The sequence below is a fragment of the Cervus elaphus genome, chromosome 10, assembly GCF_910594005.1.
Source record: "Cervus elaphus chromosome 10, mCerEla1.1, whole genome shotgun sequence".
Lineage (NCBI taxonomy): Eukaryota > Metazoa > Chordata > Mammalia > Artiodactyla > Cervidae > Cervus > Cervus elaphus.
The window spans coordinates 42,008,091-42,024,041 of NC_057824.1; the positions used below are offsets into that span (position 1 = coordinate 42,008,091).

At 50.1% G+C, this 15,951-nt stretch overlaps 1 protein-coding gene across 2 annotated transcripts; it reads left to right on the forward strand.

Annotated features, from left to right (window-relative positions):
- The first annotated feature begins 987 nt into the window (after positions 1–987).
- Positions 988–14,028, forward strand: KCTD7 (potassium channel tetramerization domain containing 7). 2 transcript variants are annotated; one of them, XM_043914894.1, is made up of 6 exons: positions 988–1,341; positions 3,941–4,110; positions 7,175–7,353; positions 7,807–8,179; positions 11,887–12,343; positions 12,509–14,028. In XM_043914894.1, exons 1-5 carry the CDS (start codon positions 1,198–1,200, stop codon positions 11,912–11,914), a joined length of 894 nt encoding a protein of 297 aa, XP_043770829.1. In that variant the 5' UTR covers positions 988–1,197; the 3' UTR covers positions 11,915–12,343; positions 12,509–14,028. The 2 variants fall into 2 exon arrangements, with proteins under 2 accessions (XP_043770829.1, XP_043770830.1); XM_043914895.1 differs by lacking the exon at positions 11,887–12,343.
- The last annotated feature ends 1,923 nt before the right edge of the window (positions 14,029–15,951 follow it).

A 15,951-nucleotide genomic window follows, 5' to 3' on the forward strand; every position in this document is an offset into this window, starting at 1 on the left:
TCGGTCCCACAGAGGAAGTGTTGGGCCTCTTGCTCAAGGCTGACCTCCCTGAAGCTGTTCTAATCCTCTAGGCCTCAGTTTCCTTCTCTGACACAACAATGTCAGATTCAAATGAAGAGCCGGATGTAAAAATGGTTTGAAAGAGCTAAAATCTTGATCCCCTAGGAGAGTCCCTGAGCTGACTCTGTCATACCAGGGGACACGGCATCCAAGGCTGCAGACAGACGTGTTGGCCCAGGCTGGACTCCGCCTCGGCAGCCTGTGAGCTTATTTGGACAGGGCGTGTCTCCATCTGTGTCTCCAGGTGTCCAGAGGAAGACCTGACGCGTAGAGGGTGGAGAGTTACAGCCATTCTTTTTTTTTTTTTTTACAGTCATTCTTAATTGAACTCAATTGCCCCTGTTTTGAATTTTCTTTTTCGGATTGCTGCTTGAGTCAGCCGGGAAAGACTGGAAACCCAGGTTCTGTCTCTGCAGTTAGAAGCGGGCCAGCCCCTGTCGCAGTGCTGCCCTTCCTCTCCTACAACCTCAGTGACCTCAGCCGTCCTCCCTCAGGAAAGGATGCTCAGGTTCTCCATTGAGGTGACCCGGTCCTCCCGGATTCGGATTGCCCCGGCTTTCGACGCCCAAGGATGCACAGGACCCGTTGCCCTGGAAACGTACGAACGATTAAGTCGTAAGCCCTCTCTCTCCTCAAGTTTCTAGGTGTCGACTGAGATGCGGAGCCACCCTCCACGCCAAGAAGAAGCCCGGCTTAGAGGTGGTGGCCGCGCGCGCGCCCGTTGCGCCGAGAGAGTGTTAGCGGGAGGAGAGGGCGAGCCCGCTGACCAGACGGCCAATCAGAGCAGGGTAGGCCAGCGGTCTGGCCCCTGATGGCTAGTCAGGCGCGGGCTGAAAGCTCTGTCTGCCCTGAGATTGGTCGAGCTTCCTGCCAATCGGGGGCGGAAGCTAGCGGGGGTTCGGCCAATAGCGTGAGGCAGCTGGGTCAGGCCAGTGGCCCTGTGGTCCCCACAGTGGTCGGCGAGCCGGTTGGCGCTGAGGGAGTGGCTGCCCTCCAGCCTGTGCGCGCTGCGCTCTCGGCCCCTCCGGCCCCGCCTGTCGGCCGCGCCGCGTCATGCAAGGAGCTGCTGGGTGCTAGTGCCCGGGCCGCCGCCCTCCCGCCCGCCCGAAGCCGCGCCCACTGCCCAGAGCCAGAGGGATGGTGGTAGTCACGGGGCGGGAGCCAGACAGCCGTCGCCCGGACGGTGCCATGTCCAGCTCCGACGCCGAAGACGACTTTCTGGAGCCGGCCACCCCGACGGCCACGCAGGCGGGGCACGCACTGCCTCTGCTGCCGCAGGAGGTACCTGGATCCGGGGAGGGGTTGGGGGCGCGGGAAGGGGTGCAGAATGAGGAGCCAGTGTCCGGCAGAGCTGACCTTGGGATGTGAGCAGCGCGGAGGTGGAGGGTGGGGGTCGGGCCGAGGGCAGCACCAGTCCTCTCTGCTCCCCTACCCACCCTGCTCCCACCACCCACCGATCCCCCTTACCCCTTGTCAAAAGCACCAGGTGTGTCTTCCCCGTCCCAGGAGGCACCTGGCCCTCCCATCCCCCTCCTTCCAGGATTCACTGCCTCCTGGGTTGGTACTCCCATCCCTTTGTCCCACCCTTATCTACTGGAGGAGGGCGGGTAGGCCATGGGAAGGGGCCCTTGGAGCCCCCAAGAGATGGTAGTGTTTTCTAGAAAATCCAAGAAGATGCCTGGGTAGTTGTGCAGACCCAGTCTCCAGCTGCCCAGAGAGTGTGGGTCAGGGGCAGCGTGCAGATGTAAAGCAGGCCGGTTCATAGATGTAGCCTTACCCACCGGACGGCTCCACGGCTCTGCCTCCTAGATGCTGTGCTGTGATGCACAGTGGCTTCCACTGGTCTTACTGAATGCATGTGACACTATCATGTGAACACCTGAAATGACCCTCTGGAGGAAAGAAGGAGGGGCCCGGCTGGACACTGAAGACAGAGGCTAGGAGATAGTGGCTAAGGTAGTGGCAGACGTGGAGGCATGTGACAGGTGGCATTCTAGATGAAGGGACTCAACCCCAGAAGGGCAAGGCCTGGGTGAGGCTGTTAGGAAGTTGTAGTGTCCTCTTGGGGTTAGGAGGCTGTGCTCTGAACATCATGGGGCACTTGTGAAATGGGCAAAACTCCAGGAGGACTTTTGTAATTGAAGAAAGAAAAGAAAAGAGCCCTCGGAGACACAGGGTGCCCTTTTTTTTTTTTCTTTTTTTTGTGCACTGTCACTGGGAAACAGTCTGTTTTGAGAGAAAAAGCATAGGACCTGGAGACTATAGGCCAGCACTCTAGTGCCTGCTCTTTCACAGATTACATGGCTCCATGTGAGTAATGTAAAATGTTACATGGCTTCATGTGAGTAATGTAAAATATTACATGGCTTCATGTGAGTAATGTAAAGTATTATTATCTGCAAATAATATTTGAGTCCTTGGTGTGCACATAGAATAGTTTTAGAGGAGCTAGCTGTTGAATAAGCAGAAGGCATTTCCTATGTCCTCTGGGTGCAGACGAGTAACATCACCTACATTCACAGAATGTAAATGCCTGTCTGTCTGATTCATCCATTCATTCGATGCTTATTTGGGGTTTTACTATGAGCCAGGCACACTGCACAAGACCCTGGACCACTTTGATGTAGTGTGTTTGTTCCTACTTTGATTTCACAAAAGGATTATGAATGTTGGGAGAAAGGACGGTCTAGATAAATACACACAGACTTTCACAGAGCCAGAGCGATGTCGTAATATTGAAAAGTATGCAGTGGGATACAATTTTAGTTAATCTGGAGGAGGTTTGTGGGAAAATTAGAGAGAATTGGCCTGGTTTCTTTCAAAGCCACAAGCAGTGAAGAGATTAGGAGCTGGGGGGGGGGGGTCGGAGAAGACCCTGAGCATATTAGGGAGAACCTGGAGCTTCTCAGGGCAAATGTTGGTACCCTCATTCCCTGCCCTTGACTTCAGAACTGTAACTGGACTGAGGACTAATCTCACTGCACAGATTAAGGAGGGAAGCAGAGAGGTACAGGGGGTGAGGAGTGGATGCCTGGTGTTATTCAACAAGCCTCTGTGAGCCCTGCTCTGGGTGGCCTCAGAATAGGTGAACAAGATGCTGTCCCTGCCCTCGGAAAACTTGGGCAGTAATAAATAACCACCAACAGTACAAAGCACCTATTGTGTAAGGCACTATTATAGAGAATGTGGGTATAGTGAAGGCACAATGGTGGGAGTGTTTAGTTAAACCTATCTTGGGGCAGGCAAGGGACGACAGAGTAGAGTCGCTCACGCAGGACTTCCCTGGTGATTCAGTGGTTAAGACTCAGTGCTCCTAATGCACGGGTCAGGGAACTAGACCCGCATGCTGCGACTAAGACGCCCGTGCAGCCAAATAAATAAATATTTGAAAGAAAGTAAAAGAAAAAAAATTTCTCACAAAGCAGGAGATCTTGAATAGAAGCTCTTAAATAAGTGGATGTTGCTAACCCATAGGTGCCTTAGTGTGGATTAGCAGAAGGGCGCACAGCTGGGCTAGCGGAGCCTGCTCACCCAGGTGCGCTTGCGCAGTGAACAGCACGCACTGCCGTATGGGGCAGTTGCATTTGCTGAATGGACAGGAGTGGCAGGAGCCCTGGGGACATGAGCAAAGGCACAAAGATGGGAAGTTCAGAAAGCAGAAGGAGGACGGCGAAGGCTTTGAACTCTGGAGCAGAGGTAGGAGGACTGCAGGGAAGAGACCTGATTTAAGAGCTGTGGAAGGAGGAGGGGGAGGACTTGGTAACTGATGAGTCGGGTGGAGGGATGGGGAGAGAAGCGGTCAGAAGGATGCCCAGGTTTCGGGCAGCCCGGGCTCGCCTCCCCAGCTGCCAGACTGAAAGCGCCGGTGATTCCTCCCCAGTTCCCTGAGGTCGTCCCTCTTAACATCGGAGGGGCTCACTTCACCACACGCCTGTCCACCCTGCGGCGCTACGAGGACACCATGCTGGCGGCTATGTTCAGCGGGCGACACTACATCCCCACCGACGCCGAGGGCCGCTACTTCATCGACCGCGACGGCACACACTTCGGGTACGTCCTTCCCTCTGCCGTCACCTGCGTCGTCCTGGTGAGTGAGTGGCCTGGGCTGGGGCCCAGGACCGTGATACCTTCCCTAACACCCGCAAGCGGAGATAACCTGCTGGTGGGATTTAATACATGTGCACTCTGAACTGGATCGGACCTCTTAGTTTCTTTCCCAGAGGAGGCAAGGACAGCCCCAGACATCCCAGGTAACACATGTTGGGTAGGTGTGATGAAACCGCTTCTCTGCTATGCAAAGACTGGAAAGTGGAATTCCACCAGTGTCAGCATCACCGTTAGGGAGGAACATGGCGTGTGGCAGTGGTTCCCAGACTTCTTTCAATAGTTTCAAGCAAACAGGGAGTTAGTTCCCTCGTGGTTTAGTGGTTAGGACTCCATGCTCTCCCTGGCAAGGGCCTGGATTCAGTCCCTGGTTGGGGAACTAAAGATCCCACAGCACAGTGCAGCAATAAATGAATAAATAAAAATAAAATAGGTAAGGGAAGGACCAACATAGGGTTGCCATCCTACAGTATTGCCAAGTCTTTAAAAAAAAAAAAAAAATAGCTTCAGTTGTTACTGTCATTTTAACAGTAAGCCATGGGAAGATATAATCTCAAAAAAAAAGTCTTTCCCAGAAATAACTTCTGACAACTTTACATACAAGTTAAACACTGTGTTTCCGTTTCCTTGTTTGTGAAATGAGAAATAATTATAGCTGCTTTGCAGGCCTGTCATGTGGATTAAATAGAATCTTGGTGTGACCTCTGGCCAGGTCCTTTGAGTATATGGCTGAAGCTCTTTGCCCCATCCATCTAACTTTGGAGATGACTGGAGAGCTAGCATGGTCCTTGACCTTGAACAAAAGAAAACCCTCCAACTGCTACATCTCTGTGCCGGCCTCCAAGTAGGCTTGCCCACACCGGGAGGAGGGTCATTTTTCATCCTCAGAAAGGAGCCTCTGGTCAAATAATTTGCTTTGAAGCATCTGGGTTTCCCCATTGGGCTGTCAGCTGCCTCCAATGCTGAGAAAACAAAGTGTCACATCTCTCTGCAGAGCTATAAAAAGATTTTTGTTTGCAGGCTGTTTGGGGGAGGAAAGTGCTGGCCCCAGCTGGCATCTCCCACAGCACTCCTCGCTGGGCCTGGCCCCGGGGTTATGTTTTTCAGAGCTCACTGAGGTTTGCCCTCAAGCCTAAAGGACTAATTTTGGAAGGGGTGATGGGGAGGGGGCACTAGGTGTGGCCCTGGGCTGCTGTGCCCATGCTCAGCATGGGCCACAGCTGGAGAGTGGCAGGACCAGGCGAGGGTGTGGCGGAAAACAGGATACTGTGGCATTCATGCTCAGGCTGCTGGACTCCAGTGGCCTGTGATTCACCAGCAGCATGTGAAGTTGTGGAAGGAGTTTAGGGCTTTTTTCCGTGGGTGAGCACACGTGCCAGAACCCACTGAGGAGGCTTCCTGGGCCTCCCCCTGGGCTGGTTTCCGGCTGGGCTCATTACATAGCACTTTGGACTAAAGTCTGGACCATTGTGGGCATGAGCTTGGAGTCACCTGTGCCTGCATCTGGGCCTCCAGCTAGCCATGGCTCCTTTAGTAAGAGTGTTCCTTAAGCTCTCTGAGCCCCAGTTTTTCCTCATTTATAAAATGGACGCAAGAGCACTTACCCCATGTGATTGAAGGGATTATATGTGATAACACCTGAATAGTGGCTGACACAGATTATTACTTACTGAGTGCTGGCTGGTGTTGCATCATGGTCATAGACTAAACTGTGGAGGTAACAGCTTGATGTTGGGGTTTACTCAGACACCCTCACAGAAGAGCCCTTCCACACCTACCCGTGACAGGTCCAATTACTCTTAGCACTGCAGAATCTAAAGAGAGAACTGAAAGAGCTGAATTTTTATTTTAAGAAAATACAGCATGTCATTTTTATTCACTCCTGAAACCAGTTTGTTCAGGTGTCAGGGCTAGGTAGTCATCTTCTCCATATAGCGTAATGCTGATGGCCGGGATGGGTTGGGGGTGCAGAACTCGTCCACGTGGCTAGTGGGAATGAAATGCTACAACCACTTTGTCAAACAGGCATTTATAACCAAAAAGTTCTCCTGCTGACATTTACTTAAGAGGGATTGGTCCCCAAGTCCACAAAAAGTTTACAGGGAATATTTATCACAGCTTTACTCTTAAGAGACCCCAAACCGGAAACAACTCAAATGTCCATCAGCAGGAGAATGGGTAAATAGTTTATGGCACACCCATATAATGGTGTGATACTTAGCAATAAAAGAAAAACAACAAAGGAAGGGAAATTCTGCTGCATACAACGCAGGAAATCAATCTAAAAAACACTAGGTTGAAGGGAAGGAGCCAGGCACAAAAGAGGACTACTGTATGATTCCACTTACATGAATTTCAAGAAGAGGCAAAAGTACTCTTTGTTGATAGAAGTTAGACCGTTTGCCTCTCTAGTGATTGGCTGGGAAGAGGCCCAAGGAAACTTTTAGGAGATGGGAATGTTCTGTATCTTGATGTAGGTGGTGGTTGTTATGGGTATATTCATAGGTAATATTAACTATACCTCAATTAAAATATATAAAGAGGTTAAATATCATATCTTTTCATTTTTCCTATGTGTACTTAATAATTATATTAATAATGGTACTGATAACAACCAGGAACACTTATTGAGGGCTTACTCTGTGCCAGATGTCTTTCTTTCTTGGCCACACCATGCAGCCTGCAGGATCTTACTTCCCCAACCAGGAATTGAACCCATGGCCCCTGCATTGGGAGCATGGAGTCTTAACCACTGGAAGTCATTGTGCTGGGTGTTTTCTAAGCACATTTTTTATGTTAACTTATATAATCCCCTCATAACATGATGGGGTAGTTTTCTGACTCTCTCCCCATTTTAGAGAGTAGAAAATCAAGGCACAGAGAGATTAAATTCTCTTACCTGAGGTTACACAGCGGGCCGCCTGGGTCCAGAGCCTGTGCTCTGACCTCTGGGTGGCCCTGTCGGGGTCCATCAGCAGCTCCTCACCTGCCCTCTTTCTTTCCTGCTCAGCGATGTGCTGAACTTCCTGCGCTCGGGGGACCTGCCGCCCCGGGAGCGCGTGCGGGCCGTGTACAAGGAGGCCCAGTACTACGCCATCGGGCCCCTCCTGGAGCAGCTGGAGAACATGCAGCCACTGAAGGGGGAGAAGGTGCGCCAGGCATTCCTGGGGCTCATGCCCTACTACAAAGGTGAGGGGGCCACGACCCGCGCAGTCGGGGTGCGAGGAGGGAGGGTTGCAAGGCATCTGTCAGTGTCAGGGTCTCCCCCAGGAGAGAGGGGGTCACGGCTTCCTACACACCTGTCATACTTGGGATGGGAGAGAGTCCCGCTTCCCTTCCTGCCGTCCTCTCAGTCACGGGGGGGGGGGGAGACTCAGGTGAAATAGGGCCCACCTTGCCTGCAGCGTCATTAAATTGCATTTCAGAAAGAGACCCTCATCCTGTCCCATTGGTTTCCTTTGGCCCTGCAGAACTGCCCGCCATCCCTGGTGAAGTTTGTGCCCCTCGTGGGCCCACACAGTGCCTTCCCCGGGGGTCTGTCTCTTCCCTCCAGGGTCCACCGTCACTGGGGTGGTCTCTCTCTGCTCCCTGCCCCACCTCCCAGCCGCGTCCAGTGATGGGCTCTATGTTCACCCCTCGTAGACCACTTGGAGCGGATCGTGGAGATCGCCCGGCTGCGCGCCGTCCAGCGGAAGGCCCGCTTTGCCAAGCTCAAGGTCTGCGTCTTCAAGGAGGAGATGCCCATCACCCCCTACGAGTGCCCGCTGCTGAACTCGCTGCGCTTCGAGCGGAGCGAGAGTGACGGGCAGCTCTTTGAGCACCACTGTGAAGTGGACGTGTCTTTCGGGCCCTGGGAGGCCGTGGCTGACGTTTACGACCTGCTGCACTGCCTGGTCACGGACCTGTCGGCCCAGGGCCTCACCGTGGACCACCAGTGCATCGGGGTGTGCGACAAGCACCTCGTCAACCACTACTACTGCAAGCGCCCCATCTATGAGTTCAAGATCACGTGGTGGTGAGTAGCGCTGGCAGGGAGCAGAGTCCCGTCAGGGAGGGTAGCCGGTCCCCTTAGTGGCTCTGGGAGCGAGGTCCCTGGAGGGGCTCCTGGCTGCCCCAGCACCTCCTGAGGTGAGGACGGGTCCTGAGGCTCGGCTCCAGGGGGACGGAGGGGCAGCCCCAGTCTCCCCGGCTACACCTCGGGACCAGACTCGAGGCTGGTGGCCCCCGGGGGACCTCAAGGCATGGTGGTCTCTGCCCGAGGCTGATGGGGTCCGGTTAGCGAGGGCTTGACCGGCAAGTCCAGAGAGGTTTAGTCATTTTCTTGACCTTGCAAGAGAGTTTGTGCCCTTTTAGAGCCATGTTGCCAAGCTGATGTAGGCGTAACCACCCCTCCACCCTTGTGCTCATTGTCTCAGTATGAACCTAGAACACGATGGGGGGGAATTTGCCCACAGCCCGCCCCCCACAGCCCCTGGCTGAAGAAGGAGCATCTTCTTTCCTTCTTCCCCCAGCAACAGCCCCACGCTTCATTTCAGGATGTGGAAAGACTTTTCCTCCCAAGACATACTCTTCACCACCTTTTTGAGACGTTACCCTAGTTGCCAAAGCCATGCACCAGGTTGGCCTTAGAAAAGCACAATGTTTACAGCCCTGCCTCGGGGCCTGGGCTTCTCCTTCTTTCCAGCAACCTGCCTTGCTTGAAGGGTGATGGCCTCCCGGGGCTGGAGTGCACATTTCAGGGACTCCTTCTGAAGTCAGTCAAGCAGGCAGGATGCCTAGATCTTCTTTGAGATGTAACATCCATTCTAGAGGCTCAGAATCCCTGCTTGGCCGCTATTCCGTGTGTTAGGATCCAGTTTACGGTGAACCTCCCTGGACGGGGAACCCCTGTTGCTTTTTCCTGGTCAGTGTTCTCCTTCCAGGAGATTGTCTTGGGGAAGGGAAGAAAGGGCTGGGGGAGAGGCGCAGCTGTCCCTGGAGCTGAGGGATGACAAGCAGGAAGCCAGTTTGGAGAGAAAAAGATCCAGCAGCTTCTGCTTCACTGTGTTTCCTTCTTGCTCCGTCTGCAGCCCGGGGCCGCCAATCGGGGGTGTAGGCCCGCGTCCCCGGGAAGTACTCTGCAGCCCCAGTCATTGGAGCGGGCGTTCCCACACCACGTGTAGGGCTGCTCCCTGCTATCGCGATCGAACTTAACTGCTCCCGAGTGCTCTTGTAAGATTTTTTTTCTGTGAGCCTCATCGGTCTCATTCTTCCAGGAGGAGACTGGTGAGGAGCGGGGCGGGAGCTGAGGAGAAGCAGGCCAGACCTTAAATTCCCTCACGGGACAGTGACCCCTTGGCCTCTTTGTGAGAAGATTCCAGGGCATGGGCTCCGACTCACACTGTATTCTTGTGTGTGTGGAGCAGGCGTCCAGGCCAGCATCTGAGGGGATGGTCCAGTCAGTGCTTCAGGTTCCGAGGTAACGCGTCCTCTCCTGTTCTTATCTACAAACAGACTGTCACTTTTCTGGAGCTAACACCCCTGCTTGGACCCAGTAGCACGGCCCTTGCCTTCTTCTCACAGGAAAGTCTCTCATTTAAGTTGCCCAGACTGGCCAGTAGCTTGAACTCCTGTAAAAATTTGTTTTCTGACAGACAGTGAGGCAGGCTCTTCAGGAGGGAGCCGGTGTGAGGAGAGAGCAGACAGTGAAGCCCAGAGCTTTCAGTAATCCCACCTCGGCCCCTTCTCTCTCCCTCCTCAGCCCAGAGCATCACAGCATTCAGTTATTTAGAGTCCACACTGGTAAGACAGGGAGTGACTGATTCACGCAAATATAGGTTTGCTCAAAATCAGCCCCTTACGACTTGCTGGGGGCTCCATGGGCGCTGAATAAGAACACTGTCCCTGCGCCTCTTGCTGGAGACACCCCTGTTTCTCTGCTCCCCGAGTTGTCCTCAGGGTGGTATGCTCTGTACCTTCGTGGGGAGACACGGCTGTAGGCTGGTAGACCAGGCTGAGCAGGGATACCAGCGGCCAGCTTAGAGCTCTTTCCACATGGAGTGAGAGAATTTGATGGTCACATTGGGCCATCCTCTCATGATGAGCCAAGGCCAGGCTGCAAAGTGCTCTTGGATGTGGAGGTTTGTGGCGATGGCCTCCAAATAAAGGTCATCTCTGAGGAAGTGACCTCTCCCAGTTGGGTTCCCTTTTCGGCTGTCAGTGGCCAGGCCCAGAGCATAGGAAGGGTTGGGTCAGGTAGGAGGATTCCAGAGGACAACTGCTACCCAGAGTAAAATGAAGTTCGCACGCAGGGAATTCTTGTGCGTGATGTTGGTTGGTCAAACCAAAGGGCTTGCCTTTGAAGCCTCCCTTACGTTTGACTTTGGGTACCTTTTCTCCCAGGAGCTCTGCTCAGTGGTTGGGACGGTGCAAGTTTTAGGAGATAGGACTGCATGGTGCAATGCTAGCTGCAATTTAGTAAGATTGAAAAACTTAATGGCAACTCAGTTTGCAAAGATTGAAACACAACCAGTGAGACCCCTCCCACCATCCCAAGTCGGGGGAATTCTCTGGGTAACGCTCTAAATCGAAGAAATAAAGGGATCGTCACCATCTTTATTCAACTTCTGGTGAGCTCACCAGGCTGTCCAGTGCTTATCATGTGGAAGGCAGTCAGCTGTGCTCTGCAGTTTTCTGTCTTTCTCCCTGGGATTTGGGACATTCTGGGAGCTGTCTGGAGTCTTGTGCCTCTGGCTGCTCAGGTGGTGTCATCTTCCTGTTCTGGGTCGCTCACTGGAGGACTGGGAAATTGACAACTGCAAGCCACAGCGTCGGGTGAGCCTCAGGGTGTCATCTTGGTCTAAGCTGGATCCTCTAATGGTTAAGACAGATAACAACAAAAAACAGAAACCACTCACACCCAGCATTTTGATCCCCATTAGGATTTCAGATATCTTCCTTCTGCATACCTTTTGTCCGTATTTGATCGCACTGTAAGTGATTACCCTCTCTCAGGTACCATTTTGCTGTGGCTCTTCCAAGAAGGTGGTGCCTGCCTCATGCTTACAACAGAGGGTTTGTTGATCAGAAGCCAGAGTGGTGGGAGCAGGGGTGGGAGAGGCACTTTTTGGAGTTTCCGAAGAATCATGCGTGTACACACATATGTTAACGGGGGGAAGGGTGGGCTGGCTGAGGGGTCGGGGAGATGGGAACAGAGACCAAGAGGAGGAGCAGGCAGTTGCCTCTGGGTGTGGGAGGTCACGGGTCCGTCGTCTTCCTTCTGTAGTGTTGGGTTTGTGAGCACCGTATAACGCTGCCTGTGTTCGTTCATTTTCCTGTCTGTGAGCGCTTTGATCCACAGAGCCTCGGTACCCTCACCTAGCATTAAAGTCAAGAACTAGAACCTGGGTGTCGTGCTTTTCTTATTTAGAGACGTATTCTCATCCCGCCTTCGCCCTCCAGGCTGCCAGCGAATGTGTTGATTTCTGCTTGAAACGTGGTATGTTTGGGGCTGCCATGCTAAAGCAAGCAGACCCTTCCCTGAGACATGCGGCTGAACTTCCACCCAGACGTGAAGTTAAAGGGGGATGGGCCCCCCTGGAGGTCCCTCTGCAGTTACCCTCAGCTGGTCTCTGTCTCAATAGGCATTCCCACCTGCGCCCCTGGATTTCTGGGGTTTTTATGCAGCACTGACCATTTGTTCACGACCCTCAACTTCCTCCCTTGACCATTCTATCTTTTTAGGAAGCGGGTTCACCTGATGCTTCACTGAGGACCCAGAATTCCCATTGCTGAAAGCCCTGTACCTCTTTTCTCCTGTCCTGGGCCTGCACCCCCAAGACACACTCCAGTGCCTCGGTGGGGGTCACAAGGAGGCCCCAGCATGAGTAGCCTCTGGCCCTTGTCCCTACATCTTCATGATGCTGGAGTTGGTTGAGGCCGGCGATCCTTCCAGGTATGAGAGTTGCAGTATAATAAACAGATTAAAGTCCAGAGGCACCTTGTGAAAGAACCCCTACAGGGAGTGTCTGGAGCGGTCAAGGTGAAGCTGGCAACTTGGCTCGCACAATGAGGGCGGGGCCGGTTTTTCAAACACTTTGGCTTCAGAAGAGGCTCCGTTAAATGTACAAGACCCCAGGAGGCCAGCAGAGGAATCCAGCTCTGGTTGCAGCTGAGAGAAGCCACTGCAAAATGCAGGCAGGTACCCATATGCAGCAGTGCTTAGTTGCTTTGCTCAGTCCTAGCCCGCCAGGCTCCTCTGTGCATGGAACTCTCCAAGCAAGAATACTGGAGTGGGTTGCCATGCCCTTCTCCAGGGGATCTTCCTGACCCAGGGATTGAACTCGTGTCTCTCTTGCATTGGCAGGTGGGTTCTTTACCACTGAGCCACCTGTGCAGCAGAGGCCAGCCAAGACCCAGAGCTTCCCAGAGTGGACATGAGAAGGGACAATATTCTCTTACAACAGCCGATGGGCATGCCAGGGGAGGAAGCTGAACTCCTGCTCACCTCTTTGCCATCCATGTGCCTTCACGTCCCACCCATTCAAAATGGAAAATAACAGAGACTTCTTGGGACCTTACATCTGACATATCAACCTATAAGGTCTCCGTGCCTGAATTGCATTTGGAGTCATTTGTGTCAGTCAGGAGAAAAAAAAAAAAACAAAACAAAACTACACAGTAATTTGAATAATTTATATCTTGAATATAAATAATTACTAATTATAATATGATTGGAGGAATGACGGATTGGCTAATAAAGAGTAGAGATAACTATAAAGAATATAGGAATAGCCAAGAAGCAGCCACTAAGGCTGAGATAGTGGGTCCAAGGATGAATACCCCCTCCCCCAAGAGCTGATATCCAGACCTTTTTGGACAAGGCCTGGCCGGGTTCGCTGAATGACAGAGAAGTCATGGGGGTGCTGTGCTGGTGAAACTTGCTTTAAATCTACCCTCTGGGGTGCCGGAAAAATCTGTTCTTTAGGAGGTGTCTTGCCAGAGGCCCTCTACTACAAAACCACCCCTGGGAGTGCTGGGGAAAGCTCTTTGTGACTGCAGATCACCTTGTATGGCAGGAGCTGGGTGCTGGAGAAGCTATATGAGCTGTGAGAAAGCACACCAGAACCAGAAAGGAAACATCTCTCCCCTTGCTTATATGTGGAATCTAAAATATGGTACAAATGAACCTATTTACAGAAGAGACTCAGACTCACAGACACAGAGATCAGACTTGTGGTTGCTGGGGATAGGAGTGGGGGAGGGAGAGGGATGGACTGGGAATTTAGGATTTGTAGATGCAAACGATTAAACTTAGAATGGATAACAAGGTCCTACTGTATAGCACAGGGGACTGTATAATTATTGTAGAAAATAATGGCTCAGTGTTAAGTCAAAATTCCTGTCTTAGGCACACATTATTAAAATTTGAAATGAGACAGTTTGAACACCTAACTAAATCATTATAGGGATTTCCCTGGTGGTCGAGTGGTTAAGACTCCACTCCCAGTGGAGGGGCCCAGGTTCGATCTCTTCTTGGGGAACTATTTATTACTAGATCCCATGGGCTGCAATCAAGAGTTTGCATGATGCAATTAAAGAACCCACATGCCATGAAGACAGAAGGTCTTGCATGTCACAGCTAAGACCCGGTGCAGCCAAATAAATAAATTTTTAAAATAAATAATTATACCCATGGGTTATAACCCATTGAATAAAATAAGAATCCATGAATTCATATTGACACAAATGAATAAGTAATGGCATAAAAGAGATAGAAAGGAAAGTTCTTAATTAGCATAAAATGTCAGCTAATACAGAAAGAATGATGGCATTAGAAAAACCCCATTAAAAAACTCCATTAAAAAAAAACCTCCATTTTGTAAACATCATAATTAGAACTGAATCATCATCAATCATCAGTGGACTCTAAATTTTTAAGAAAAATAGGATCTTTACATAGTCTCAAAGTATTTTCCTACAAATTACTAAATAATTATAAAGTAAAAATAGTGACTTCACAGTGGAGACATCATGTACATCACCTATCTTAGTGCCTGGAGAAGAACACAACATCATGTGATTTTTCTGCCAAAAAAAAAAAAAAAAAATGAGTAGCATGAATCTAATCATAAGAAACAAAACAGAGAAACCCAAAGTGAAGGATATATTTTAGAACGACCATCTTATACTTTTGGGCTTCCCTTGTGGCTCGGCTGGTAAAAGAGTCTGCCTGCAATGCGGGAGACCTGGGTTCGATCCCTGGGTTGGGAAGATCCCCTGAAAAAGGGAAGGCTACCCATTCCAGTATTCTGGCCTGGAGAATTCCATGGACTGTACAGTCCATGGGGTCACAGAGAGTTGGACACAACTGAGCAACTGTCACTTCACTTCACTTATACTTTACAAAATGTCAAGATTATGGAAGACATTTAAATGGAAGAACTATTCCACATTAAAGACTACTAAAGAGACATGACAATTAAGTGATCCTGGGTTAGACTTGGGACCAGGGAAACAATAGCTATAACGGGCATTTTGGGCCCAATTGATGAAAATTGAATAAGGGTTATAGATTAAGTTAGAGGATTTTATCAATGTTAACTTTCTTCATTTTGATAATTTTGCTTTGGTTTTTCTCAGAGATTATCTTTATTCTTAGGAAACACACACTGAAATATGTAGGTGTTTGCAACTTAGTCTTAAATTCTTCAAGAAAAAGGGGAGAGAAAGAGAGCACAAAAGAAAGAAAATTGGACAGATCTACAAATTCAGGAAACTGAAAAAACTCCTTGTAAGATTAATTCAAAGAGACCCACAGAAAACAGATTATAATCAAAGAGTAGCAAGCCAAAGAAAAAGAATCTTGAAAGCATCGAGAGAAGGGGATTTGTCATTAGTAGACCTGCTCTATAAGAAATGCGAGAAGGACTTCTTCAAACTGAAGAGAAAAGGACACTAGAAGTCATATGAGGAAGTAAACGATACCAATAAAGATGAAAACCTAGGTCAATGTAAAGGTCAATGTCATTGTACTAAACGTTTATAACTCCTCTCTTTTTTTCTTCTATGAGCTTCCCGGTAGCTCAGTGGCAAAGAATCCGCCTGCCAATGCAGGAGATTCGGGTTTGATCCCTGAGTGGAGAAGATCCCCTGGAAAAGGAAATGGCAACCCACTCCAGTATTTTTGCCTGGGAAATTCCAGGGACAGAGGAGCCTGGTGGGCTACAGGCCGTAGGTTTGCAAGAGAGTCAGACATGACTTAGCGACTAAACAACAACTTCCCTGTATGATTTTAAAGTCATATGCATAAAACACTAATTATAAACCTATGCCGATGGGCAAACAATTTATAGAGATGAAATCTGACACTAACAGGATAAAATGAGAAGGACATAGTTGTTTTGGAAGCACAGTACGTACTATTTTCAAGAAAGTTGGTATTATTCAAACTAAGTTGTTTTAAGTTCAAAATGTTAATTGTAATCCCAAAAGTAACCACAAATAAAATAACTAAAAATTTACAGAAAATGAAAAGAGTAGACTACAGAAAAACATTTAAATACCCAAAAAATGCAGTAATGAAAGATTGAGGGGAAAAAACATAAGTAGTTTAGAAAACAAGTAGCAAAATGGCAGATGTAAAGTCATTATTTAGCAGCAATTACTTCAAATGTAAGTAGATTAAACTTTCCAGTTGAAAGCCAAAGATTGGCAGAATGTATCTCCTAAACTCCATCTATCTGCTGTCTATAAGAAACTTACCTTAAATAAAGACACAAAGAGATTGGAAGTAAATGATGGAAAAAT